Raw genomic sequence first — 27,386 nt, 5'->3', positions numbered from 1 at the left:
ACTGTGGCTGGGCTCTCCACTCCTTCAAGTTGTTGCCCCCTCTGGTGTCCATCTTCATCCAGTTCTTCTCCTTGGAACTTGACATCTCCCTGGGCCCTGTCCCCCTTCTCCTTGGTACAGCCAGTGCGCTGCTCATGGAGCGTGACAGAGTGCTGGGCTGCTTTCTGGGCACAGGGCACGTGTGGCCCCCTTTTGTGCTCACAGGCGAGGTGGCTTCTCACTCCATTTGTTAGAGAAGGAGGCTGGCACTCCAGGGGCCAAGTGGCTTGCACAGGTCTACAACTGGAGAGCCAGGGCCAGGGCCAGACTAGCTCTCTTGGGCTGCAAACCCTAGGGTCATCTGCCACCTGCGGCCACCTTTGATCCCACCCAGTCAGTTACAAAGCCCACCAACCGCATCTTGGGATGCCCCAGTGGCCCAAATATGAATCGTTGCCCCCCTGCACTGGCATGCCCACGACCAGGGGCTGGTAGACTCTGGCAATCCTCAGTCATTGCTAACATCATACAAATTGCATTTTACAGAAGCATGTTGTGGAGACATTTTTTGGATTTGATGAGGAGTCTGTGGACTCAGAAACATTGTCCGAAACATCCTACAACACAGACAGGACCGACAGGACTCCAGCCACGCCTGAAGAAGACTTGGACGATGTAAGCAAACCTGAAGAGCGGGTGGGATCTCACCCCAGACGCTCTCGGGGCGGCACCTCCTGCTTTTGGTGGTTGCATGTTTCGCTCCCTTGCCTGTAGTTCTGAACCCCAGATGACCCATTCCTACCAGTGCATTATCAAAGCCAATGGCGTGAAGGGAAGGCGGACCCCGCAGCCATGGGCTCCATGAATGGCGATGGGAGGGCAGCACGTGGGGACCCTTTCTTTCCCCAGCACTGATTTCCCCACCAAGGAAATCTGTGTCTGCCAAGTTCAAGCTGAGTCACTGAGGAATGTTGCCTTGGGTTTCCTCACCATTTGCAATTAAAACTGCTGCATAATGGCCTCTCCCCGGTCCCCACGCATGTGTGCACACACGCACACACCGCGGGGCAGAAACAGCATCATTGCTTTCTTGACTAAGATAAAGTATATAATACAAAAATATATAAAGAAGAAGGTGAAGAGCCCCTGAAGTCCCATCACCCCAAAGACGCCACCTCACCCTGTCCCGACCACCTGTGCCCATCTGGGTGCATAGCCAGGTTCTTGAGCGAGGTGGATTCGCGAGGGGGCAAAGACCAGCTTCATTCCCACTCACCTTCCCCAGGTGAATTCTTTCAGGAGTGCTGATTACATCTCAGGCAGACTTGTGGGCTACTATGCCTTCCAGTGACAGGAATAGTCACATTTGATTAATTTCCTAAACTGCAGACTTCATTCAGCGCAGACCTTCCCCTTGCTCCCCGCCGGGGCCTGTGTCAGGCTTGGCTGCTGTTTCCCTAGCTCGCTCTTCTGCTTCTTCCCATTCAGGCCCCTGGTGACTTTTTCTGAGCCCAGGGAAGGGCAAGAGTGGGAAGGGGGTGTGGATGTGCCGGGGTAGCTGGTCCTCAGGGCAGTGCCCTCTGGCAGGGGCAGGTGGATCGTGCTGCCTCTTGGGGGAGCACTTTTCTGGGTCTCCACGAGCTCCACTTGCTGTGCTGCACCCCACAGCTTCCTGGTGAGGGACTGGGCACTGCAGCTCCTCGCGCCCCAACGTCCCAAGACTCTGAATGGTCCGCCTTCCACACACCTCTGCTCGTTGTCCTCATCCCCTCCTGACGGCCTTTTCTGTGGAATCCTATCTGGAATGAGTTCTAGGCTGGTTTCCTCCCATGGGTCTATTTGCCATAGGAAAATGTGGCAAGTGCTGTGGGTGCTGGCACATCCGACCCCAAGGAGGCCCTCTCCTTGCTCTTCCATCTTGTGCCAAAACTCTAGGGGACACGTGTCACCTCTGCAGGTCGTCCCCTTGACGTCCCTTCTCATGCTGGGAGAGACACACCATCCTCCCCGGCAGCCCACCAGCGTCAGCCCAAGTGCCGGCTGGAGGGAGGGGCCTGGCCGGTGCTGGAGACACACGACAATCCATCAGCCTGTCCTGCACAGGGGTCTGGACTGGGCTACTCAGCCTTTAGGGTCTTCTTCTCAGCCATGGGCCTTTTATGTTTAACTTAAAACAGGACGCGTGTTTTCAGTTTGCTTTTTCCCAGCCAGTGACACGTAATAGGCATCTTTCAGAGCCAGAACAAGGGATTGCCGCCTCCGCTCTCGGGGCCATGTGGGGCTTTGCCTTGGATGAGCATCACGCACTGATGGGGGATTTATGCTGTGTCGTTTTCCACACCTGTGAACCGTGTGTGAAGCTCCATCGTATTTGTGTCTTTACATGCTTACGTGGCCATCTTTTTTTTTTTTTTTGGAGACGGAGTCTAACTCTGTCGCTCAGGCTGGAGTGCAGTGGCATGACCTCAGCTTACTGCAACCTCCACTTCCCAGGCTCGAGGAATTCTCCTGCCTCAGCCTCCCGACTGGCTGGGATTACAGGTGCCCACCACCATGACCAGCTAATTTTTGTATTTTAGTAGAGAGGGAGTTTTACCATGTTTGGCCAGGCTGGTCTTGAACTCCTGACCTCAGGTGATCTGCCTCAGCCTCCCAAAGTGCTGGGATTACAGGCGTGAGCCACCATGCCCAGCCATCTCTTTAGGATAAATTCCTAGAATAGGAGGTGCTGGGTGGGAGGGGTCACCCTTTACAATGGAGACCTTAGCTTCTGGAGTTGGGGCTGGTTCCGTGGTGTCAGCCCTTTCTCTCCCACCTGCTCCCACATAAGTCAAGTGATTCCTGTGGGTGGGAGCTCCTGGGAGGAGCGCTGATGACTGAGGAGGTGCCTCGTCCCGGCAGCCTTTTCCTCCAGTCCCTAGTTGCTTCCTGGCAATGCGAAGCTCCTTAAGTACCTGTTGGCAGCACTGTGAGATGTGACCGTTTGATGTTGCCCAAGTTGACCCTGGCACTCAAAGCCACAGCAAGTGTTTGGTTATTTATGTTTGTTACTAAAATCAATCATCAATCGTTTATTATTGTAATTATGCACTTATTTGTTTTCTTCTCCGTTATGTGAAGACCACAGCCCGAGAGGAGGCTGACCTGCGCTTCTGCCAGCTGACCCGGGAGTACCAGGCCCTGCAACGTGCCTATGCCCTGCTCCAGGAGCAGGTGGGGGGCACGCTGGATGCTGAGAGGGAGGCCCGGGTGAGTGCAGCCAGCCTCAAGGCTCGAGGGAGGGGCCCCAGATCATGCAGGTCCTTTCCAGAAGTGTGACTACTCTGGCTTGGACACTCAGAGGGGATTCTGAGAGGTGGTGGGGAACCCATAGCAAGGTCTTTGCTGCGGTTGACATTCTAGATCCCTCTCTGCATCCTCGGTGTGATGGCAGGAGCTCTGGAACATTGAGCTGTTAGAGGAAGCAACGCTACACATCACCCGTGCCGTCTGTTTGGAGGAGAGCACGTGTTCATAATTTAAGACTAAGTGATGAAATCACAGACGTGGCCGGCTTGCAGGCTTCAGGCTCCTCTCCCTCCAGGGCTGCGAGCCCCCCGCCCTCCGGGACATCCACCAGAACACTTGCAGGGACTCTCAGATGCTCCCCAGCCACCAAGGCACTCTGGGCCCTGTGGCCACCTCAGTCCAGGACACGCCATTCCTCAGGCTGGGCTGAGCTCTGCCTTCTGGAAACCTCCACCCACTGGCCCTTGTCCCACCTTCGGCAGTCACATAGACTGGGCCTGCTCTCCCTTCCTCCTGTGAGTGCGGGGGACTCCCGGAGAGCACACACGGGTGCTTCCCTGCGTCCCCTCCCCATCTCACCCCCACACTGGTCCCCTGAGGCAGGGGGGAATTAACCCCATCTTCCAAATGAGGAAACAGGCTCAGAACTGAGCAACTTGCCCCCAAATGCCCAGATGGTACCAAGCAGAGCTGGGAGTCAAGGCCAGGTTTCTCGGACTGAGGGCCTGTGCCCTTTTTCAGAGCCCTGTTCAGGAATTCCACAAAGGGATGGATTTTGGTGGTCTTAAAGGCGATGGGCCAGAATGGAGCGTTGCCTGGCATATCTGATGGCAAAGGCAGAGAGGAGAGGCCATGCCCACATGGAGCTTGTTCCAGGGGCAGCAGTGGCCCTGTGTGGGGGGAGCCAGGAGTAAGGGGGAGTCAGGAGTAAGGGGGACTGAGGTCAGCAGGGTGGGAAGCTTCTTGTCCCACCATAAAAGGCCCAGTCTTTATCATCTAGGTCAGAGGAGGGAAACTGTGAGGCTTTGTGTGGGCGGAATCATTTTTGTTTTGCTTTTTAAATTTCGTCTACTTGTCAACATGTAAAAGTCAAGAGATTCCATAGAGAAATCCAGGTTTGTGACCTCTCTTGAAAGGTCAGAACATCTAGCAGCAACAGGCGTCCCATTTCATGTGGCTGCTGCTGAGTGGCAGCACCTCCCTGAGATGGGTCATGTGCCTCCGGCTTGCCACAGTCCCCACCACTCCCTGTTACCCCACACCCTGTGACTTCCCTTATTTCTATGACTTGCTTGGTGCTTGAAGTATTTTGCTTTGCAGCCCCTGCTGTAGATGATAAGGGGCCTGGACGGGGGCTGCACAAGTGTGCAAGCGTGTTGAAGTCTGATGATAGCTGAATGAGCTTCAGATTCAGTGAGGACTGGACTTGGTCAGAGAGCTGGTCCTGGACCCCCAGGGTGGCTGGCTTCTGGCTCACTCACCCCCTTGAAAAACAGGGTCCCTTCTCCAGGCTTCTTTTTCCTTGCCTGTAAAACCAAGCAAGTCGGACCTGTCAAACTCTCAAGGCTGTTCCGTTCTTAATGATTTTGTGTTTGAAGCTGAGCCATGCTTCTAGCAGGGCAAGGTGGAATATGTGCTCCTAAAAGTGAACCTGTTCCTGAGGTTTGCCTATAAGGATCCTAGGCATTGCTTGCGTCGAGGCACGACACTTTCCACTTCCCTGTCACCCACTGGAGGTGACCGGCTCACTGCCTGGTCTTTTCCCTTCCAGACTCGGGAGCAGCTACAAGCTGATCTGCTGAGGTGTCAGGCCAAAATTGAAGATTTGGAGAAGTTACTGGTTGAGAAGGGACAGGTGAGCAGGAATGATCTGTGCTCTGTGGATCTTTGCTTTTCTGTCCCCACGGTGGTGTCCCCAGGGCTCGCCCATGTGCCGAGGGGGATGTTCTGTGGGGCTGGATCAGGAGCTCTCCAGAGACACTAGAGGAAAAAACACTAGCAGAACCCAGCCACTGGTATGCTTCCTACTGAGCCTGTGTGCCGAGTTTAAAAAATCAAAACAAGGTATGGCATTCTAACTTGGCCTTTTCTTTGTTTGTTTGCCACATGCACAAAAAGGAGGGGATTCCAAAAGCAAAGGTGTGATCAAAACTGTTTTTGACTTGAACCTGAAGAAGAGCTGTCATTTCCTATCAAGATTTTAATTGTGAAAAAGAACCAGCACCCATGACTAACCCTGGGTTATTGCAGAGGCCCCACCTCTGGTCTCTGATTGTGTCTTAGAACAGTCTGGTCCTGTGCTGCTCAGGTTAGAGTCGTCTGCACCTACCCATCCACTGCATTTGATTAGGCAAGGCCCAGTTGATAGTAAGACACAGCAGAAAAGCAATGCCTGGGCCTAGACCTGTCCTCTGGAGTCGGGGAGATGCCAGAGGGGGCTCTGGGTGGAAATCTGGCCTGTCAGGGGGTGGCATCCAAAGGTTAGTATGAGTCGGCCTCCTCTGTGTCAGAAGTGCTGCTGTGGTGACATAGGTGGCATAACCTGAATGTCTCCCTGGCTGCATGTGACAAGGTGGATTCTGTTCACACTCTTGTTTCTCCCTGGGGCCTCTCAGGGATGCAGGGCAGGAAGCACCATCGTCTTGGAACTGCCCCATCTTGAACTCTTCCTCTGCTTGGCTGTTTGCTGCCTCAGCAAAATCCATCAGTCACGTGTCCTCACTAACAGTGAGGGTGCCAAGGAGGGTGTGGGCAGATGGAGTGTCTGGTGGCCCCCACCCCCACCTGCAGAGAGGCATCTATGGGGGACTGAGGAAGCCGGGCAAGGTCTACTACAGGTCTTAGGCCCAGTGGGACACAGTGGGAGAAAGCAGGCATGAAGCGAGGGGTGTAAAAGATTCCAGGCAGCTTAACAGAAGCAGCTCCGGAAGAGCACTGCAAAGCTGCAAAGCCAGCAGCTCAGAATGGCTGCTGCAGGGCTCAGGGTTGAGACTGAGGTTCCCATGGAGGTGGATGGCCAGCGACCAGCATGCATGCCTGGCACAGAGTAGGTTGCCACAGCAGACTTTACCAATGGACTGCATGGGGGAATGTGAGTGCCCAGCCCTCTGGAATGACTTCTGTAAACCGTGGTCTGCATCTCCGTGTGGTGGGATTGTGATGCAAAGATCACACACTATAGCTGGCCACCTGGGTCAGAGGGCAGCTCTGCCACTTCCTTGTTGCATAACCTTGGGCAAGTTACATAATCTCTTTGTGCCTCAGTTTCCTCATCTTTAAAATGGGGCTAATAATAATTCCTAATACCTTAAGCAGGAGGACAGAGGAGAACCCAGGAGTAGCTGGAGCAGAGATCCAGGTGCCAGATGATAAGGCTTTTTTTTTTTTTTAGGCTGCTAGCCTCAGTTTCCGTCTTCTAGGCTGAGCCGACATATCTGTAACTTGCCTGATCACAGTCTATGACTAACTTAGTGTTGTAAGTAAATGTTTATTCCTTGGTGCTGCAAGGAAAAATCAGCATTCAGACAAAAATGTTCTCAGCAAGGCAATTTTACTTTCCGCAGAAAGGGTGCTGCCTGTCAGCAATCATGCACATTGAACAAAGAAAAGCAGGGATAGTTATTCCTTACACATTAGGTCCTTACTGCTGCGTCCTATCTCCATTGACTGGAGCTGGACCTCCCAGTCTAAGCTAGACCCAATTGACTAACAACTTAAAACTTTTCTAGATAGGTAAAGGCAATAGAGAACAAAGGAAAAGAGGAAGTTGCTTGCAAAAAGACTTAGAGAAGTAATAACATTTCCAAATAAGGAACCCCAAGCTGGGACATGTTTGAGCATGTCTATAACAAATATCTTGGTTAAAGTACAAAGACCTAGAATATACTTATTCCCTTATATCTAACAGCTACATAGGAGGGGCTTAACAAAGAGTTATTAGTACAAAACCAAGGAGGCTTGAAGGAAGTTAGGTTTTTAAAAGAAACTATTATTTCTTACACTTATGATGTATTCTTTCATAAGAAGGGAAACTTTGAAGAGGAACTTCTTTACTTTCCGCACTTAGCTTCCCCCAGGAGGGTAGGTCCTCTCTGTGTGGCCTGCTCTGCCCTCCATGCCTGCTGGAGAATGGCGCCAGTCTGGGGCAAAGCTTGTGGCTGTTCATCCAGCAAGCACTTCCCAGAGCCCTCACCCATCCCAGGCCCAGTGCTGGTACCTGGGACACTGGGTCAGTTTGCTGTTGAGTAACAAACCACCCCAACACTTAGTTATTTAAAACAGCAGGGATTCTGTTTGCACACAGTTCTGTGGATCAGCAGTTTTGGCTGGGCACAGCCTGCCAGCTGCCAGCCAGGTGCCTCTGCCTCAGGGAAGCCCACCTGGCTTCTTTCCCCATGATTTGGGGCAGGGAAAATGGGCAAGCCCAAGGCCCTAGCAGGGTCCAAACCTCTGCTCAGGTCACCTCTGCTAACATCCCGGTAGCCAGAGCATGGCATGGCCCAGCCCAGCTTTGAGGTTGGAGAAATGGACCCCATTACCTGCTGGGAGGAGCTGCCGAGTCACATGGCAAAGGGGGTGGACACAGAGGTGGGAGGGAGGGTTGCAGCCATTTTTGGCCACAATATCCGGCAGACAAAAGGTGGGTGGAGCACAGCCACTCCTCACAGGTGCTCGCAGCCTGTGAGGCCCACATGTGGGTCAGCATGGGAATGACGCAGCTGCCAGGTGCCAGGGAGACAGAAGCCTGGAGACAACCAGGGCCTCTTCTGTGCATTCCATGCACTTAGGACCAGACCCTAGGCCAGGCCTCTGCTTCTCAGCATCCTAGAACACCAAGACTCGGTGAACCCGGCCCAGCCTGGTGCTTGGGAGGGGCCTCTACCCAGCCCCAGCTCTGTGGCTGACCAGCAGAGAAGGGAGGAGGGAGTTGGAGAGGGCTTCCCATGCCTTTACTTATTCCTTCATCTGCCCATTCCGCGATTCACCAAGTACCCCTGTCCCTGTGTGCCAGGCACTGTGCCAGGCTTGGGGTGCCACAGTGATAAGATGGACTTGGTGCCATGTGCTCACAGGACTTATCCAGGAGGATATGGCCAGGCAAAGAAACGTGGGAAGGGTGTCACCGGCAGAGACAGTAGAATGAACAAAAGCGTATCTGTGGCTCTGGCCAGTCCACGGGGTATGAGGTCAGCCTTCCGCAGGCATGGAGGGTCTGCCAGTGTGGACCAGTCACCCTGGAGCCACGTTGCTGTCAATTAGACTGACAGAATGAAGTCATCGTGCTTTGGGGAACGTGAATGAAGTGGAGAAGGGATGCCCCACAAACCAGCCGTTTCTCTTTTTGGGGTTTAAAAGTTGACAGGGACAATGAGGACACATCACAGCTGTCATTTTCTATGACCTCTCCATAATCAGTTTCATAGAAAGTGACCTTTCTCACTAAAAGTTTGTTACTTGGCCATCTGTTTGCTTCCATGAATGTGACCATATTTAGTGCTTTTCCTTAGGATTCCAAATGGGTTGAGGAGAAGCAGCTGCTCATCAGAACAAACCAAGACTTGCTGGAAAAGGTACGTGGCCTGCCTCAGGAAAACACAGAGCCCCAGGGCAGTTGGGACCCTGCAGGCCTGCTCAGACCACACGGGTCATGCCCAGCGCCATTTAGGTACTCCGGTGACCAGGGCCTCAGGGCCTGCATGCTTCCTGTGAGGAGAGATGTCCTCCTCACATGGAATCAAAGCCACATCCATGGTTCTATCCTCTGCGACCAGGTCTGCAGAGTTGGTTTAGATCATCCTCCTGGGGTACCCCACAGAAATGCAGAGACCTGGCCTGTCTTCCCAGGCCACCCTGCAGAAATGGGGAGGGCTGGCCCCAACCTCTGGGGACACCCTGCAGAAATGTGAAGAGCTGCCCTGTCCTCTGGGGACAGCCTGCAGAAATGGGGAGGGCTGCCCCGTCCTCTGGGGACACCTGCAGAAATGGGGAGGGCTGGCCTGTTGTTGGGCTGGTCCATCTTCCTGACATTGGGCTCCAGGCCACCTCTGCTGTGGCTTTGTGGTCCAAAGCCCTTCACCCACCAGTATGGTGGGCACCCGAGGCGGGTCCATGGGCAGATCCTCAGGCCATCTTTGCCCAGTGCAGCTGACCCATAATGGGAACTGGGCCTCTGTTCTTCTCCTTCGGGTTGTGGAACTTTCCAGAGCTCTCAGGGAGTCTGCTTGGGGGTAGCTCTAATGCTTTGGAATTAAAATCGTAGCTTATTTTTTCCTAATTGGTGTACAATTCACTTATTCCTTTTGTAAATGTACTGTGTTATGCAACCATCACCACAATGCAGTTCTGGAACATTATTGGCCTGGTAAAGACCCCTCCTGGCCGGGCGTGGTGGCTCAAGCCTGTAATCCCAGCACTTTGGGAGGCCGAGACGGGCGGATCACGAGGTCAGGAGATCGAGACCATCCTGGATAACACGGTGAAACCCCGTCTCTACTAAAAAAATACAAAAAACTAGCTGGGCGAGGTGGCGGGTGCCTGTAGTCCCAGCTACTCGGGAGGCTGAGGCAGGGGAATGGCATAAACCCGGGAGGCGGAGCTTGCAGTGAGCTGAGATCCGGCCACTGCACTCCAGCCTGGGCGACAGAGCGAGACTCCGTCTCAAAAAAAGAAAAGACTAAAAAAAAGACCCCTCCTGCCCATGTGCAGTCCCCCCTCTGCCCTGCCTCCCGGCCCCTGGCAGCTTCCAGTCCACTCTGTCTCTGGATGTTGCAAGTAAGTGGAGCCAGACCCTAGGTTAGGCCTCAGCTTTTGAGCATCCTGGAGCACCAGGACTAGAGGAACCTGGCCTGGTCCTGGTGGGGGGCCTCAGCCCAGCCCCCTCTCTGCTGCTAACCAGCATGTGACCCCATTCCCTTCCCTACATTTCTCAAGAACGTTTGGGACAAGGGCATTTGGGACGGCAAGCAGCCCCGGGCCTTGGGAGAATTTTAGCATCTTTAGTGTCTTGTTCACTAAATTCTGGGAGCCATGGAAAACCCTCACCTCACCCCTCATCCCATTTCTAAAGGTCTCCCGGGGGTGGGATCACCTGGCAGAGGGCCCGCTCCAGCCTTCTGTAATGGTGCTATAGGGCCCGCTCCAGCCTTCTGTAATGGTGCTATGAGGCTTTCTTTACTCAAAGCCCTCATTTACTTGTGTTATTTTAGTGACTTCTCGCTGCTGCCAGGTGATGGGTGCTACTGTTTCCCTTCTTGGACAGAAGCTGAGGGCTGGAGTAGTTGGCTAAGTGATCCACCGTCTCCCAGCTGGAACTGGGATGCAGGCAGTGTCACTTCGCACACTGATCTGCGCTCTCACAGAACTCCTGCCTTTACGGCTTCTTCTGCAAGCTCTGTGGGGAAGCAGGAGGGGGCCTCCCTGCCGCAGTTGGCTGGGCCTCTGTCTGGGTGGGCTGAATCTGGTGGGGCTTGAGTTGGAAAGACCTGGACAGGCTTTGGGTGTGGCACTCTTGCTTCCCAGTGTTTGGCCACAAGGGAGGGACTTAATAGCTCCATGCCTCAGTTTCCCCATCATTCATTTATTCAGCAAATATATAAGTAGCCCCTACTCCACTGGGCCAGGCTCAGAGGTGCAGGGGTGAACCTGGCCCAGCCTCTGTCTCCTTCATTCCCAGACGCATCAGCAAAAAGGACCTGCAGCACCTGCCTCCCTTGTTGCCAACCCAGCCCTCTCCCGCCCCTTGCCCACGTGGCTGGTCCTCTGCTTCCCTCTAGCCACTCAGTCAGGTGGCCTGTGACCAGGGGACCCCAGTGCTCCCGCCCATCCTGTTAATCTGCAGGTATCTTTGCTCTAGATTTACAGGCTGGAAATGGAAGAGAACCAGCTGAAGAACGAAATGCAAGACGCCAAGGATCAGAACGAGCTGTTAGAATTCAGAGTGCTAGAACTCGAAGTAAGAGACTCTATCTGTTGTAAGCTCTCAAACGGAGCAGACATTCTCTTTGAACCCAAACTGAAATTCATGTAAAGCTCCCAGATGTTTTCAAGCATGTGGAAAGGGGACATGTTCTAGTTTCTTTCTTTCTTTCTTTCTTTCTTTCTTTCTTTCTTTTTTTTAAATCTGTATGTTCAGAATAATTTCACTGCCTTAATGTGTTCTGGAGAGAGTGCTCACCCAAGTCTATGGACATGTACCAGAGCTAATATATTTATTGCCTATGGCTTGTTTTGCACTTAATAAAATAATTTGTTTTTGCAATATTTTGCCTTTTTTATTTGTGTTTCATTTCCATAACTACTTCTTTCCTGCATGCATAGTCACCGGGTACGCATTCTGCACACCCAGACGGAAGCACTGTTGCAATTAATAACACACCTTTTTAAGTGATCTTGCATGCAGTAAATCTCACCTTTTGAAATAGCAGAGTCTGACCTGAGCCAGCAATTGACTCTAGAATGCGTTTAATGCCAGTTTGGGCTCATTTTCTATTTGCCAAGGTAAACACAAGGTAAGTAAAGACAGGGTAGAAGGATGTATTTGCATAGGCGTTTAAGAAAACTAGTTACGTTGTTCAAACTCTTTTATGCAGTAAATACAGACCCAGGCATTGCAGCAATATTGGGCTAAAGAAATTACTATTTGCAACTCAAACTGCAACTCAAAACTACTGGAGGGAGATCAGTTGCTGTTCACGTGTAGAAATCCTGTTCCTTCAGGAACTGCCCCAATGCACCGAGTGAGATTCAGTGAAAGAACACTAATGGTCTTACTGCTTCCAACTGAAATCTTACCTCGGGTGTGTTACTGTATTGCCTTGCTCTCATGGTACTTCATAATCCTTTGTTTTGTTTCTGTTGAAAAATCATTGGCATTTTAAACATCACTTAAGTTTGTGATGAGTTTCTCTAAGCACCTGTAGTGGCGCGGCTCTGCTGTCTCCCAGCTGAAACCTTTGCATGCGTGAAACCCTCAAAGTGAGCACCCTCACAGTGTCTGTGGCTTCCCCAATTTTGTTTTCTCCTCCCGGCTTGAGTGACAATTCTGTCTGCATTAGAGCTGACCGTGTGTACCTTGTCGTGTGGGCAGGGACCTGTGGCCTGAGTATTTCTCACACCAAGTGTGACTCAGCTCTTGGCTCAGCATGACATGAGCATTTTATTTGTGCGGCAGAATTGGAAGTTATGTGACATCATTGTTAATACTCCTGCCTCTGTTAGAGAACCTTTCACAAATCCTTGTTATGAGTCTTTCTCATGATAATTCTTTAAGCACTACCCAGTTCACTAAAGTTTTCTTTTTTTTTTGAGACGGTGTCTCGCTCTGTCGCCCAGACTGGAGTGCAGTGGCCGGATCTCAGCTCACTGCAAGCTCCGCCTCTTGGGTTTACGCCATTCCCCTGCCTCAGCCTCCTGAGTAGCTGGGACTACAGGCGCCCGCCACCTCGCCCGGCTAGTTTTTTTGTTTTTTTTTAGTAGAGACGGGGTTTCACCGTGTTAGCCAGCATGGTCTCGATCTCCTGACCTCGTGATCCGCCCGTCTCGGCCTCCCAAAGTGCTGGGATTACAGGCTTGAGCCACCGCGCCCGGCCTAAAGTTTTCTTTAATGGTCTCCACCCTCCTTCAGAACTACCAGAAACAAAATGGCTTTTTTTTTTGAGACAGAGTCTCGCTCTGTCACCCAGGCTGGAGGACAGTAGTGTGGTGCGCTCTTGGCTCACTGCAACCTCTGCCTCCTGGGTTTGAGTGATTCTCCTGCCTCAACCTCCCTAGTAGCTGGGATCACAAGCACACACCTCCTCACTCAGCGAATTTTTGTATCTTTAGTAGAGATGGGGTTTCACCATGTTGGCCAGGCTGGTCTCAAACTCCTGACCTCAGGGGATCCACCTGCCTCAGCCTCCCAAAGTGCTGGGATTACAGGCATAAGCTACCATGCCCGGCCTACAAAATGACTTTTGTTCATATAAAATCTGAGCTTTTGGGGCCACTTTTTCTATGGAGACGCCATTTAAGTAAATTTGCTGGTACAAAGGCATCTGTGGAATGGAACCATCATGAATTTTTTTTTTTTTTTTTTTTTTTTTTTTTTTTTTTGACTAATAAGGGAAATAGGGTTTTCTTACCAGACTGTTTCAAACCTAGTTTAGTCAGGTTAGGGCTTCATGGAAACTGATTGAATTACTACCCAGTCCTCCCTCTTTCCTTCAGTCTCACCCTAGAGCATCTTCTTAAGCCCTGCCGTCTAGATTCGTGCCACTCTTGGCTACATCTCTTTGTTGAATTATTCAAGAAGCCCATTGGTTCCGTAGCTAGATTCTGTTAGAATGGCCCAAAGTGTGTTATTTTGTACCTTACTGTAACTTTCTCAAACCAAAGCAGTTTGATTGAAAGGTATAATTTGCAAAGGTCTTCTCTGCTGCCCCGCCATGACAAATCTGCCCATCGCTAAAGTGTTTAAAGTCCGTTCTGTACAGGAAACACATCTGAGACGTGAGTCCTGTTCTGCCACTGTGCTTTAGCCCTGTAAGTAATTAGGTTTTCCCAACCTTTTAAAAACTTGTCACTTACGTATGATTAATAAATACCTCTTTCGGGAAAAGACTTGCTCTTCTTCCTCCCTTAGTAATTGAGCTTTGCTGTAAATCTGAGGCGGGGCAGAACAATCACTGGTTGTGCTAGTGTGGTTCAAAAAAAATTGTGAATGGTATTGGCAGATTGTGCTGGAAAGAACAGAAAGCCGGCCTTTGGGGCCGGGCGAGGTGGCTCACGCCTGTAATCCCAGCACTTTGGGAGGCCGAGGTGGGCGGATCACCAAAGGTCTCTGGAGTTCGAGACCAGCCTGGCCAACATGGTGAAACCCCGTCTCTACTAAAAACAAAACAAAACAAAACAAAAAACCAAAACAACAACAATAAAAAAAATTAGCCCAGCATGGTGGCGCGTGCCTGTAATCCCAGCTACTTGGGAGGCTGAGGCAGGAGAATCGCTTGAACCCGGGAGGTGGAGGTTGCAGTGAGCCAAGATTGTGCCATTGCACTCCAGCCTGGGCGGCAAGAGTGAAAAAAGAAAGAAAGAGAGAGAGAGGAAGGAAGGAAGGAAGGAAGGAAGGAAGGAAGGAAGGAAGGAAGGAAGGGGAAGGAAGGAAGGAAGAAGGAAGGAAGGAAGGGGCAGGAAGGAAGGAAGGAAAGGAAGGAAGGAAAGGGCGAGAGAAGAAGAAAGAAAGGAAAGAAAGAGAGAAAGAAAGAGAAAAAGAAAAAGAAAGGAAGAAAGAAAAAAAAAGAAAGAGAAAGAATGAAAGAGAGAAAGAAAGGAAGAAAGAAAAAGAAAGTCAGCCTTTGGGTCCTCAGAGTGTGGGACCTCAGACTCAGCCTCCCTGAGCCACTGCCTCCTCTTTGTCTACAGAATGAAAGCAATGAGCCTGCCTCCTGGGGTTGTGTGAGGATTAAACAGGAGAGTGGTGTGCCTGGCACAGGGTAATAAACCATAGTTGACGGCTTTTGCTATCTATTCAAATTTAGTGCAACTGTTTTTTAAATTTTGTAATTCTGTGACTTCACAATGGATAAAGCCATGGTACCCGGTTAACCATTTCTCCCTAGATGAATAGGTAAGAAGTAAACACATTTCCAAAGGAGAACTGCTACGTGGGAAGGCGTGAAAACGTCGTAGTTCACAGACGAGGCTTCTTCTAGTCCGAACTCGCGCTTTTTAGTAACATCTGTGCCCACTGGAATTCCTTGGTTTTTGCTGAGTAACGTGGGAAAATGGCAAGTGGTAAATAATCCGGTCACATTCTGTTTTTAAACCGAATCTTTTCCCCAGGAGAGAGAGAGGAGGTCGCCAGCATTTAACCTCCAAATCACCACCTTCCCTGAGAACAACAGCAGCGCTCTCCAGCTGTTCTGTCACCAGGAAGGAGTTAAGGTAGCGTGCCTGGGGGGTGCCTCTGCTAAATGCCAGCCAAGGGCTCGCTCCGTGCCCGGCTCAGTTGTAAAGGGGGAGTGCTGGGATAGAATTGATTTTCATGAGATACCTCTTGTGTTAAAAGTCATAGTCTGACCGTTTATTAAGGGGTCACCAAATGTGACTCTGTTTTGACCCATGTGTTTAAAACAGCAGAGGCTTGGTGTATTGCCCCGAGGGTGAACCCCAGCTCCACCGCTGCTCTGGCCTGTAAACTTTCTGAGCCTTAGCCTCTTCGCTATGAAATCCAAATGACAATACCCACACCATGAAGCTGGGGTGATGATGAAATTAGATCATGAACAGATGCCAAGTGCCTGGCCCTGTGCCTGGCATAGCAAGGTTCTGTAGATGGTGGCTGTGGTGGCTAGAAGGGTCCGGGGTTTGCCATGTCCTAAAGACCTGCTCAGCCCCAGGGACAGCGTCCTGACTCACCCAATTCCATGGCCCTTCTAGAAAGCAGTGTTTGTGCTGGTGTAACACTCAGCAAATGAGCAGCAGTTATGCCTTCTCTCCCTCACTCCCCAGAAGAATGGCTGGGCACAAAACTTGGCCAGAAAAGAAAAGAAAGAGCATGGTGTCTTGTCGAGAGGAAAGGCCGTGGCCCTAGAAATTGGTGTGGTTGGTCTCTGTAGCTCACACAAAAATGAACGTTGGAAATCTCTTCCAGGATGTGAATGTTTCTGAACTTATGAAGAAATTAGATATCCTTGGCGATAATGGGGTAACTATGAGCGATCGGTTTCTGCTTTCGTGTTCTTGTTTTGATCTGGGTGTATTCTGTGTGACTTTTGTTTTGTTTTGTTTTTTTTAATTCCTCTCTGATATAAGAGATCTAAGAAGTACAATGTAAGGCTTTTGTATGGCCGTGTTCCTGGGTGGGTGGAGGGGTTGGTATTTGTCAGAAGTGGGGTTTTGAAGTTAGGTTCCCCTGGCCTGTGAGTGAGGAGGGGACGGGAAGGCCTGAGAACCCCTACCCAGAATGCAGGTGGAGTCACATGAGATTTCTGAAATCAGAAAGGGATCTTTTGGCTATCCTGAAAGATGAACTTGAATGCAGCCATGTTTCACAAAAGCTTAGTGCCACTCTGTGAAATGTCCCCAAACAGAGGGACAGAAGCTGTGTGCCTGATGTGCTGGTCCCATTAGCTAGAGGGAGCTGACCCTCGGGTGCAGCTCGGAGAAAAGCTAAGAAAGTTGCTTGGTGTTGGCCGGGCGCGGTGGCTCACGCCTGTAATCCCAGCACTTTGGGAGGCTGAGGCGGGCCGATCACCTGAGGTCAGGAGTTCAAGACCAGCCTGGCCAACATGGCAAAACCCCATCTCTACTAAAAATACAAAAACTATCCAAGTGTGGTGGTGTGCATCCCAGCTACTGTAATCCCAGCTACTCGGGAGGCTGAGGCAAGAGAATCACTTGAACCCAGGAGGCAGCGGTTACAGTAAGCCGAGATCATACCACTGCACTCAAACCCAGGTGACAGAGAGAGACTCCATCTCAAAACAAACAAACAACAACAAAAACAAACAAAAAAGCTTGCTTGGTGCTGACTGTCTACACGTGGATTTGGGATCCAGTGTCAAATGCCCTTGCCCATTTTTGTGTTTTAGAATTTGAGAAATGAAGAACAGGTTGCAATAATCCAAGCTGGAACTGTGCTTGCCCTGTGTGAAAAGGTAGAAGCCAGCGGCATTTCTGTGCTCACACCTTGTCCCGGCTTCCCAGCACCATACAAGAAACTGTACATTGGCGTCTTGCTTTGCGTGGGAGCATGCATTCCAGTCTGTCTGCGTCTGCACGTGCCCGTGCATGCCTTTCCATTTTCTTCATGAAGGAAGTCCCACATGCTCGCTGTAGAAAACCCAGAGATGCAGGAGGAAATCAAAACCCAGTGGAGGAAACAGTCTGTCACATTTGTGTATTTCCTTCCAGTGGTTTCCCTGTGTCCATTGTTTTTAAACTTAGTCGAAACGATACTTGACATCCGGTTTTCAATCAGGCTTTAGAAGCATCCTCCATGCCATTTAACGTGGTTCATAAATGTGTTTAAATGGCTGTGCATCTCTCCATCACACAGTTCTACCGTTAGTTACTGAAGCCCTCTTAGCTGTTAGATATCGTAGGTGTTTCCACTTTTTTTTTTTCCTACAATCATACAGTGGTAAACTGCACATTTTTTACACATAAATTTCTATCTACATCTTAAAATATGCCCGTAGGATATGTTTTAGAAGCAGAATCACTGGGCCAAATAGTAAGAATGTCTTCAAGGATTTCGGCATGGTCAAAACAGTGTCCAGAAAAGCGGCACCAGTTACCCTTCTACCCGCAGCCTTACACATTGTTGATTTATGCTTGACATGGCATGTTACTGCTGCCGAGTACTTTGTCGATTGGATGGTGAAAACTATATCATATCATTGTTTTCATTTTTATTTGAGTGCTAGTGATACTGAGTTTTTTTGTGTGTGTATTATCTATTTTCTTCTCCTTCCTTGTGAATTATAATTGCATTTATTTTGAGGGTTTTCCATTGGATTTATTCACCCATCCGTGCATTCATTCATTTGACAAATATGTATTCATTGTCATTGTCTTTCTTACTGACTTCTCTGCGTGCTTTATGTATTAAAGATATTAGCTTTTTGACCTGTTTGTTACAAAACACATTCCTGATGTGTTTGCCTTTTACATTGGTTTAGGGTGTGTTAGAAGTACACAACTGTTTAGGGCTAAAGACCTTTTGCTTTCAAAGCACATGAGTTCAACTTTAAAATGCTATTTTTGCAGTGATGAGGTCTTAATGATCTCAGTTGGGATTCACTCCTGAATCTCTGGAAGGGCATTTAAACTAGAAATAGTTTCCTTCCCAGGGCATCTGTTCAATCCCTCAGTCAAGTAAAGGATACTAAATGTGGGTAACAGACTTATGGCCAAACCTTGCCCAAGGTCACACTGGTAGGCAGTGAGAGGATTGGAACTCAGCTTTCTCCTGTTCCTATCATCACTAAACCTGGCTGAGCTTGTGTCCTCAGGTGAACCGCGGGACGGGGATGACTCACACCTGGCCGGCTGGTGGCCATCAGGTGCAGATGCAGGTGCAGGCATGGGGCGGGGCACATGAGACGCATTCAGCACACCTTTCCAGCAGCAAAACCTTCCATGGCTGTCTAGGCTCCTCCAACAGTGCTCCGTGTAGAGTCACACAAAGTGCTGATTAAACACTTATGACATTTATGACTCAGTTTACTCAACATCCACTGGAACATTTACTGAGAAAGAGCATCTTAGTGTCAAGTGCTGAGCACGGCCCTGGTAGACGTGGAGATGTCACATCCACCAGTGTCTGATTTGATGTCGGGGAGGCCTCTCCTGGCTTGGGTCTTGGCGACACCACTTGCCAGCTGCAGGGGTTTCAGCCAGTTTCTCACCACGTCTCTCTCAGCCATGACACTGAGCATCCTGGTGGCTCACAGTCTCTGTCGGAATCCGCGAAGCTGCATATTTCAGTGGGATCAGGCATTGCCATCTGGTTCAGTCAGGCACCTGGGGCTGTGCTTGCTTCCTGGAGATGCTTGATCAATGCCTGTGGATCGGGTGAGCAAGGAGTAGGAACCTGCCAGTGACTCAGGTGGCTGGTTCGTCACGGGGCTGGGGCAGAGGGCGTTGGAGGGCCAGGGCGCCAGCTGGCAGGAGGCTTCCAGCCTCGGTGAGAGCAGCCCTCTGCAGGGCGCTGAGTTCTCCCACCTGAGCCATTCCTGATGCGCCCCTCCCCACGCCCTACCCACAGCAGGTGTTCCAGGCCTGCACCTTAAGTCCCCAGCGCTCCTCATCCTCTGGGCATCTGTGAGATTAGCAGCCCTCTAGGACAGATGAGGAGGGGAACCTGTCTGGGATCCAGCCACTGTCTGCTTGACCCTCCCCATGCTCTGCTTGCCTGGCAGCTGCCGACCTCCCCGCTTGCACCCTGCCCACCCCCACTGCCACCTGCCTGCCCCTGCCCACTAACCTCCCCAAGCTGGTCAGCCTGGTGCCATGCCTTGTGCCCTACACACTAGAGAGCCGTGCTGGCCGCCCTAGTCTGCCAGCCCCTCACAACCCCTACTGATGGTTATGGGGCCCTGATTCTAAGCCTGGCACAGAGGTGCCCAGCTCCCCATCTTTGAGGACTGGACTTAAACCATAGTTTTCTCAGGTTGGGTTCTAGGAGACACTGGCCCTGCCATTTGTCTGTGGATAAAGGTCCAGTAAGCTTGGGAGTTGCCACTTGTCTTCTCCCAGCCTTGTTGGTGGGAGAGCTCCTCAGGTTCAGAAGTGGACCCTCATGTGGGGTGGGAACTGCATCAGCGAGACCCCCTGAGAATCTGGCAGGACCACTAGGGGACGGACGTTCTGCTTTGCCTGGGACTGACAGCTTTCCTGGGACATGAGAATTGCAGTGCTAAAAGAGGGACAGTCATGGGCCAACAGGGACAAGCTGGTCACCCTAGAGCTGACAGGCACTGCAGGGAAGTTTGCAGAAGGGGAGGGCACCTGCAATGTCACTGCCAGAGAAGGCTTTCACAGACAGGCCCAGTTAACCCCCATACCACTAAATACTCCTTATTTTAAAAATTGTCATTCCATACTGGTATCCAAATAAGCGGAAGTCAATGTCAATGTTCCCTTAGAGGCATGAATTTTTTTTTTTTTTTTTTCGAGACAGAGTCTCACTGGTCACCCAGGCTGGAGTGCAGTGGCATGATCTCAGCTCACGGCAACCTCCACCTCTAGGGTTCAGGCGATTCTCGTGCTTCAGCCTCCTGCAGCTGGGATTACAGGCATGTGCCACCACGCCTGGCTAATTTTTGTAGTTTTAGTAGAGATGGGGTTTCTCCATGTTGGCCAGGCTGGTCTCAAACTCCTGACCCCAAGTGATCTGCCCGCCTTGGCCTCCCAAAGTGCTGAGATGACAGGTATGAGACACCTCAGCTGGCCTCGAAGCCCATTTCTCAGTGTGCAGGTGAAGTGCAACCTGAAGGAATGTCCTATGATGTACCTGTGTTGATTTCCCTGCAAACAGCATCTTGCACCGGGCACGTGCCTTCCTTATCTCTGCCCACTGAAGCCCTGCCCAGTCATCAAGGTACAGGCATCCATCCTGGCGCCCGTCAGCCCCACTCCGGTTAGCCACGTATGGGATCAGGGCAAGGTCTCACTCGCCTCAGCACATGGCACGTGCCCTGCAGAGAAATTGAACCATGAGACATTGGAGGGTTTATAAATCATAGCAGTCGTATCTCTTCTCCCTCAAATTCAGAGTGGATCGAGAAAGAGACACCGGCCTCAGCCAGGTGGGAATGTCTTAAAGGCCGTGTTTTCGCTGGTAACGATGGATAGGAGAATGAGGCATAGGTCTGAGCCATAGTCAGACTTTCTAATAGTTGGCCCTGAGTTGAAGCCTTGGGACCCTCCCCAAAGGGAGAGGGGAGAGATGAGCCCCACCAGTTGCAGGGGATCCAGGCTCTGCACCTGAGTGGTCCTGGGAGTCGGGGCACAGAGAGCAGCCCCCACCCTGCAAGAGGCCGCCCCCATGAGGCTGCTCAGGTTCCCATCAGCACCTCCCTGTGGGTGGACTCCCTTCTCCTCCCCAGCCCGAGACCCCCTCTCCTGGGGTTGGAGCAGAACCATGAACAATGTTTCTCCCAGGAGTGACTGAGGCCCCACAGCTCTCTGGCCAAACTCTTTGATATTAAATTTCTGATCTCACGTGGTGGGGGGTCCTCATGACCAGCTCTCTGTGCTCTCGTGTTCTCTCCCAGTTGCCGAAAAGGTCTTGTTAAATTTATTTTTGTATGCAATTTTTTAAACGACAGCAACAACAAAGCTCAACACTGTTCTGTAGAAACCGTTCTGAGAGCAGCTGGTTGTCATCATCCCAAACTGGATTTCCCATTTTCATTTCGTTCATTTTTTGACTGCTTGCATGAGGATGTTACAAAGGAAATACCTGTAACTCCTCATCCAAAATATGCTTGTCTGTTTCTAAGAAACCACGCATCTTGTCTGAGCCTTGTTTGAGGAAGTACTGGCCACCGCGGCTGGCACAGGGTGCTGGGTGCTGCCTCTGTGGCTGGCACTGGAGCCCATACTGGGGGCTGAGCTCACTGTGACGTTACGGAGGGAGTTCTGTGACAGCACCCGATCAGTTTTCGTCCCCTCTGTACAGACAGCACACACCACACCAACCTGCACACCCTCAATTCTCCTTCATTCAACAGAAGTTTATTAGGCACCTGCTTGTGTCAGGCCTTGTACCAGTCAAGGAAGTCCAACAGGAGGCAAAGGCAAACGTGGCCCCCACCTTCAAGGGGGGCAGCAAGGTTAGGGGTGAAACAGACAACAACAGCGCCTGTCAGGTGAGTGCTGTGACCAGGCATTCACAAGGTGACTGACATGGGCACCATGGAGGGTAACTGACCCCATGGGCTCAAGCAGAGTAGGCTTCCTGGAGGAGGTGACAGCTAGCTCAGGGCCTAAAGACTGAGTGATGCTAGCTCAGTAAAGGCCTGGGGCTGAGGCTGGGGCCAGGAGAGGTAGGGACGGCACAGGGAAAGGCTGGGCATGTTTGAGGAGCTCTGTGTAGTTAGGATGACCAGGGCCCGGGATTTCAGTGGGGATAGGAGAGTGCTGACTGATAAGACTGTGAACATTGCAGGGGCCACCCCACGCTGGGGCCTTGCCAGTGTTGTCGGGAGTGAGGAGATGTCTTTGGAGGGCTCCGAGCAGAGCAGGGAGGTTCCATGAGCCCAAGTGTGTTTTTTAGGGAACTTGCTGGCTGGGGGGCAGAAAGGGATTTGTGGTGTGTGGGGAGGGTTCAGATATGAACCTGGGGGCTGAAAGGGGAATGGGGGGTTGGTGATGGGGAAGGAGTGCTGTGTGTTTGAGAACCAGAAGGAGGTGAAGCCAGTATGTTGGAAGTGGACGAAAGGAAGGAGGGGGCGCTCTTCCCCATCAGGGGTCCTGGCAGGCCCTGGAGATTCCTTGAGACTTGGGAGTGGAGGGGTGCAGGAGGCAGCGACACACAGGGCGTGGTGGGGCAGATCTGGGTGGGAGACATTTCAGAGAGGGTAGGGAGGGTGGATCCCGGGGGGAGGGCAGAGTAAGGTGGGGAAGGCCGAGGGCAGGGCTCCAGGACCTCACAAGGGCAGGGTGACCCGGTGAGGGTGACCAGCTGCTGCCAGAGGAGGGGGAAAGCAAGCAGGACAAGGAAACTAGGGGATCCTGGGGTCAGGAAAGGAGGCTTTCTGCAGCTGGGGCCTGGAGTTAGGAAACGGGGTGCTCCACAGCCGGGGCCTGGGGTCGGGAAAGAGGGCGCTCTGCAGTTGGGGCCTGGCAGCGGGAGGCCAGCCAACAACCTGAGCAATGAGGAGGTCAGTGGTGTTGTCAAACCCGGACACCCCTCGGTGCCTTGACCTCCCCACAGCCCTCCCCCACAGGCAGCCACCCTGTGCTGGCCTGGACTTCCTCCCATCTTAGGGGCTCCTCACAGAGACACATCCGCATATGACACCTGCCTCCGTGCTCACCCCCAGCCCAGACCCCAGAGGGAACGTGGACAGAGCTCCCACTCCCTTACCTGGCACTCAGGTGCACGCCCTACCTGTTCACCCCCTATTCTGTGCCTGCGCCCTCATGTCCTGGCACGAACCCTGCTTTCATGCTCCTACACCCCCTATCCTGTGTGTGATTCCGCTTCCTCTCACGGTGGCACCAGGCACTCTGGGCTGCTCCAGCTCACGTTGCTGGAGGGTTGAGGGCTTTGGCGTCCTGCGGGCTGGGTTCCAAATCTCCATTCTGCACCTGTGTGACCTTGGACAAGTTACTTAACTCAGCCTCCATGTCTTTACCTGCAAAATGGGGGTGATGCTGCCTACTGCATGGGGTGGTCGTAAGAGGGTCAGATGAGGTCTCCTGAGTGAAGCATCAGCACAGAGCAGGCACTCTGTGACATCAGCTACACCACGCCACTTCCTCTGCTGTACACACTTGCAGTCGTCCACACTTGGGTCCACCCAGACTCTGAATCCAGCTTCCACAGCACGTACATGTCACACTTACACCTATGACCTCCTGCACATACAGGCTGGACCATGCACACACAACCACACCATCCGCAGGTGCAGGCACGTGTGTGCCGTGACGTGATCCATTCCTGAGCACACCCTGAAGAAGCCGATCTATCAAAATCACACACCTGTGAAATTCCACAGCCCACTGGGTTCTGACTCTCACTTTGCTGCACCCCTCCTGTCCCTGCTGTTTTCTAGTGGCTGAAGCAAATAGAGGGGACCGAGGCCGCCCTGACCCAGAAGATGCTGGACCTGGAGAAGGAGAAGGTAAAAGATTTGACTGCCTGGGGGTGGGGGGAGAGGGTTCGAAGAGCAAAGTCGATTTGCAGGAAGGCTTTGCACGTGTTTTCCTAATGATTTGCATGCATTTCTCAATTTTGCTTTTGCCCCAGTGTTTGTTCTGAGTAAGTATCACCCATTTACTTACTCTTTCACTTGCTCAGTTACTCACTGAATACCTATTTTCAGAACCTCTGCTGTGTCCCAGGTGCTATGCCAGGATTAGAGGCTTGGTAATGAATAAGTGGGGTCCCTGTCACCAGGGGCAAGCTCACAGGCCTGCAGGGTCGTGCGGTCATGAGCTCATGTGAATGCAGCATGAGGATGTTAGGAGAGACACAGCCCAGATATGGAAATACTGGCGCAGTGACTCTAGGAACACACGGGCAGGGCTCAAACCTTCGCTGGCCATGAAAGCTTGGAGAACTGGACTTTAGTTTTCTCATTGATGAATGGGAAACTCTAATCTGTGCTTTGCTGGGTTGTGGGATGAGAAATGCAAGATACATAGCCAGGGTTGCACTGTGCTTGGCACCTTGGGTACCTGACAAATGGTGGCGGTGGTTATTCACTGGGGTTATGGATGTATGGAGAGCCTGGGGAGGACAGAGAAGGCTTCCCAGAAGACGTGGTTCTTGAGTAGTCAAAGGCCAATTCGAGTTCTCCAAGAAGAAATGGAAATGGGAGGAGAAGGAGGAAGGTGGAAGGACTCATGGGGCCTAGGAGCAGGGAGTGGTGCCGAAAGAGCCCTGACTGGTGCCAGAAGGCCTGCGTTTCTACTCCCACCTCTGCCATCATCGAACTGTGGCATCTAAGGCGAGGCTCTGGTCCTCCCTGGCTCTTTCCTTCCTTGTCTGTAAAAGGAAGTGGCTACAGGAGATGAACTCTAAGCCTGAAACCCTCAAATCAGTCCTAAGAAGAGATTTGTACTCTGGAGAGATCGTGCTTGCAGGGTCTTAGAGAGTGGCCCAGGGATGTGGGAGGCAGGGAGAAGTGTGCTCAGTGAGACCGATCGGGAGGTGGATGAGGCAGTTCAGGCAGGAGGAAAGAACCACATCTGAGAACCATGAAGACAGTCTTCTGGGGCCACCAAGACGTGGCAGGAGGAACCCAGAAGGACTCCTGTGAATTGTGCCTGGGTTTGACGTGGGTCCCTTCTTTATAGTCAGGTACCCAAGAGGAAGGAAAGCAGGAGAAAGGGGATAGTCTTGGCCAAGGATCCAGGTGAGGCTGTCAAGGGTGCCCCGGGTCAGTGAGGCTCCTGCTGGGCGATTCACGTGGGGGCACGCAGGGAAGACCACCAAGTTCCTTCTCATCTGACTGCCCCCAGTTGGGTGAGACTGCCACTATCTAGCACACGGGCTCTGAAGCTGTCATGGATTCCTGTTCTGACGCTGGTCCCTGATGGCGCCTCCCTCTTTCTCAGGACCTGTTCAGCAGGCAGAAGGGCTATCTGGAAGAGGAGCTCGACTACCGGAAGCAAGCCCTTGACCAGGCTTACCTGGTAGGACCAGAAGTGGGTTTGACACTTTGGCTTCCTAGACTCCACATTAGAGGCTGCTTTTTCCTCCGGGGCTGAAACTGCATTTAGGGTGCTCCCCAGTGCCAAACAGGAGCGACAAAAATGCCATCTCCACCGTGTGGCTGGAATGACTGTACAGATGATCCCTTTTTCCAAATCAATCGTGATTTTCAAAAATATTCAAAGTTACTTTAATGGTTTTCTTTGACATGCTTCTTAAATTCCAGTAATCATTTGAGATGAATGGGAAGAAACTCTATTTCTTATATGTTTGATGATACTTAAATATTTGGACTTAAAGTCCCAAAGCAAGTTTCCCTATAAATAGGAAAAAGAGATGATCACAAAGGAACGCAGAGGTAAAGCAATTAGATGAGGCCAGGTGATTTTCAGAACCGAAGGAACGAGGTGTAAGGTCGGGTGTAGTATTGCATTTGGCTTGCAAAATTGGTTCTGGGTATCCTGGTGATTAAAGTACAGTGGGATGATGTTCAGGGTCCTGTGTCCTCACATTCAAAGCTAAGCGCTCCTGGCACTGAGAGAAATTCTCCTTGGGGGAGACGGGGAGTTGAGTAAGATCACGGAAACTTGTCCCTGCAGGAGAGAGAATTTGGAGTTCAATGCCATTCCTTGTAGGCAGAAGCTAGTGTGGTAGAGACTCTTGAACAAATCTGTGCCCAGATCATTTGTAGTTAAAGTCATTTTACAAAAATGGATTTGCACCTACAAAATGCAGAGCCAATCACCAAAAAAATGACTTTAAAACTCTGCTTCCCATGAGAGGCTCCAGAAAGACAGAGAGCAGGTAGCCTGGGCTTAGCTCAAATGGACAGGAGATTCTAGATGTGAAGGCCGGTGCAACTAGCTATGACCCTTGGCCCTTCCTGTCTAGGCTGTGAGGCTTGAATCCCTTCAGACTGGGAACAGGAGACTCAGATGATCAGAATGGACTAAGCCTTATCAAGACACAACATTTCCCTCTGGGCACACGATGTATCAGCAGTGTTGAGGGCAACTAACGAATGGAGACATTCTCATCTATACCCTGGTCTGTCTCCTGCTTCTCTAATATTTTAGGTTTTTCCTTGTTTTGGTCCTGGCTTGGTCCTTTTGAAAACACCCTGCAGGATGGGCCATCCCTATCACGCATCCCTGTTCCCCCCTAGCGTTTCCCAAAAAACACCGAGGAATGTGATTGTAGGTGGAACCTGGGGCCCCGCGAAGCGTAGCGCAATAGAGTTAAGTTGGAAAACTCTGAAGGACCTCTTGGGGTCTTAGTGTGCTAAAGGGTGAGTCAAGGCTCTGAGAGGAATGTAGGCAAGCAGTGTGCCAAGTTCACTGGATCATTGGACCTTTTTTCAAAGGACATCTTGCAGAACTGGCATTTCTGAAAACATGCTTTGGAACACCTTGGGGTCCACCCTTCCTTTGTCTAAGCACCAACTCAGGAAGGCCTGAGGGATCCCTCAGAGCACTGAATCTGCAGAACAGGCTCCTGCATGCTGGTTCTGCTGCCATATAGAAGCTGCCTTCACACTTAGAGTATTTGAAAGCCTGCCGTGGGCAGTGTGCTTCCAGTGGGATTTCAGTCGCACGGGTAGACAGGAGTTCTGACGCAGCTCTGGATTCTCATGAACAGTGAGGAAGTGAAATGCTCTGAGAGGGTGCCAGGGTCGTGCGTCCATGCTGGGGCCAGGACAGCAGGTGCCAGATACAAGTCTGTGTCCCTTTGTCACTGAGCTGAGTGAGGTGGGGCAGGCCCGCAACGGGGTTTCCAGAATCAAGTGGTGCATTTCCATCTGGAAACTGGCCACCCGGGGGTCTCCTGGGAGCTTGGCTGCTGAGTAGAGAAGGGGTGAGCCTGCAGGCACCAGCAAGCTCTGCTCCATGTGGAGCCCACCTGGGGGCCTCGCAGCTCTGCCGGGAAACAGATTCCAGCCTTCTAATTCCCCAGGGGCAACTGTTGGGGTGGGTAGAGGTGAAGGTGATCATGTTTGTTGGTTAAAATCAGTCTGGCTCAATGGGCCTGGATCCCAGCAGGGAGAAGCCAGAGGAGACTTGAGGAGCAAGTGGCCTGATAGTGATGGAGGGCTACTGGGTTAGCCTCTGCCTCAGTGATGGAGGGCTACTGGGTTAACCTCTGCCTCGGTGATGGAGGACTACTGGATTAACCTCTGCTTCAGTGATGGAGGGCTACCAGTTAGCCTCTGCCTCGGTGATGGAGGGCTACTGGGTTAACCTCTGCC

General features: G+C 51.5%; 1 protein-coding gene across 2 annotated transcripts in view; it reads left to right on the top strand.

The window, feature by feature from the left end:
- The window catches only part of JAKMIP1 (janus kinase and microtubule interacting protein 1), a 183,546-nt gene that overhangs the window by 135,558 nt on the left and 20,602 nt on the right, over positions 1 to 27,386 (top strand). The window contains exons 9-18 of one of the 2 annotated variants that reach the window (XM_023206885.1): positions 526 to 654; positions 3,100 to 3,228; positions 5,039 to 5,122; positions 8,775 to 8,837; positions 11,120 to 11,218; positions 15,088 to 15,189; positions 15,899 to 15,952; positions 16,839 to 16,904; positions 23,538 to 23,606; positions 25,045 to 25,122. In XM_023206885.1, coding sequence (XP_023062653.1) covers positions 526 to 654; positions 3,100 to 3,228; positions 5,039 to 5,122; positions 8,775 to 8,837; positions 11,120 to 11,218; positions 15,088 to 15,189; positions 15,899 to 15,952; positions 16,839 to 16,904; positions 23,538 to 23,606; positions 25,045 to 25,122 — 873 coding nt within the window. Of the gene's footprint in view, positions 1 to 525; positions 655 to 3,099; positions 3,229 to 5,038; positions 5,123 to 8,774; positions 8,838 to 11,119; positions 11,527 to 15,087; positions 15,190 to 15,898; positions 15,953 to 16,838; positions 16,905 to 23,537; positions 23,607 to 25,044; positions 25,123 to 27,386 lie in introns of those variants that run through there. The other variant, XM_023206884.1, reaches the window with a different exon arrangement.

Source organism: Piliocolobus tephrosceles, chromosome 3 (genome assembly GCF_002776525.5).
Source record: "Piliocolobus tephrosceles isolate RC106 chromosome 3, ASM277652v3, whole genome shotgun sequence".
Lineage (NCBI taxonomy): Eukaryota > Metazoa > Chordata > Mammalia > Primates > Cercopithecidae > Piliocolobus > Piliocolobus tephrosceles.
This window is presented reverse-complemented; position numbering and strand designations above follow the sequence as displayed.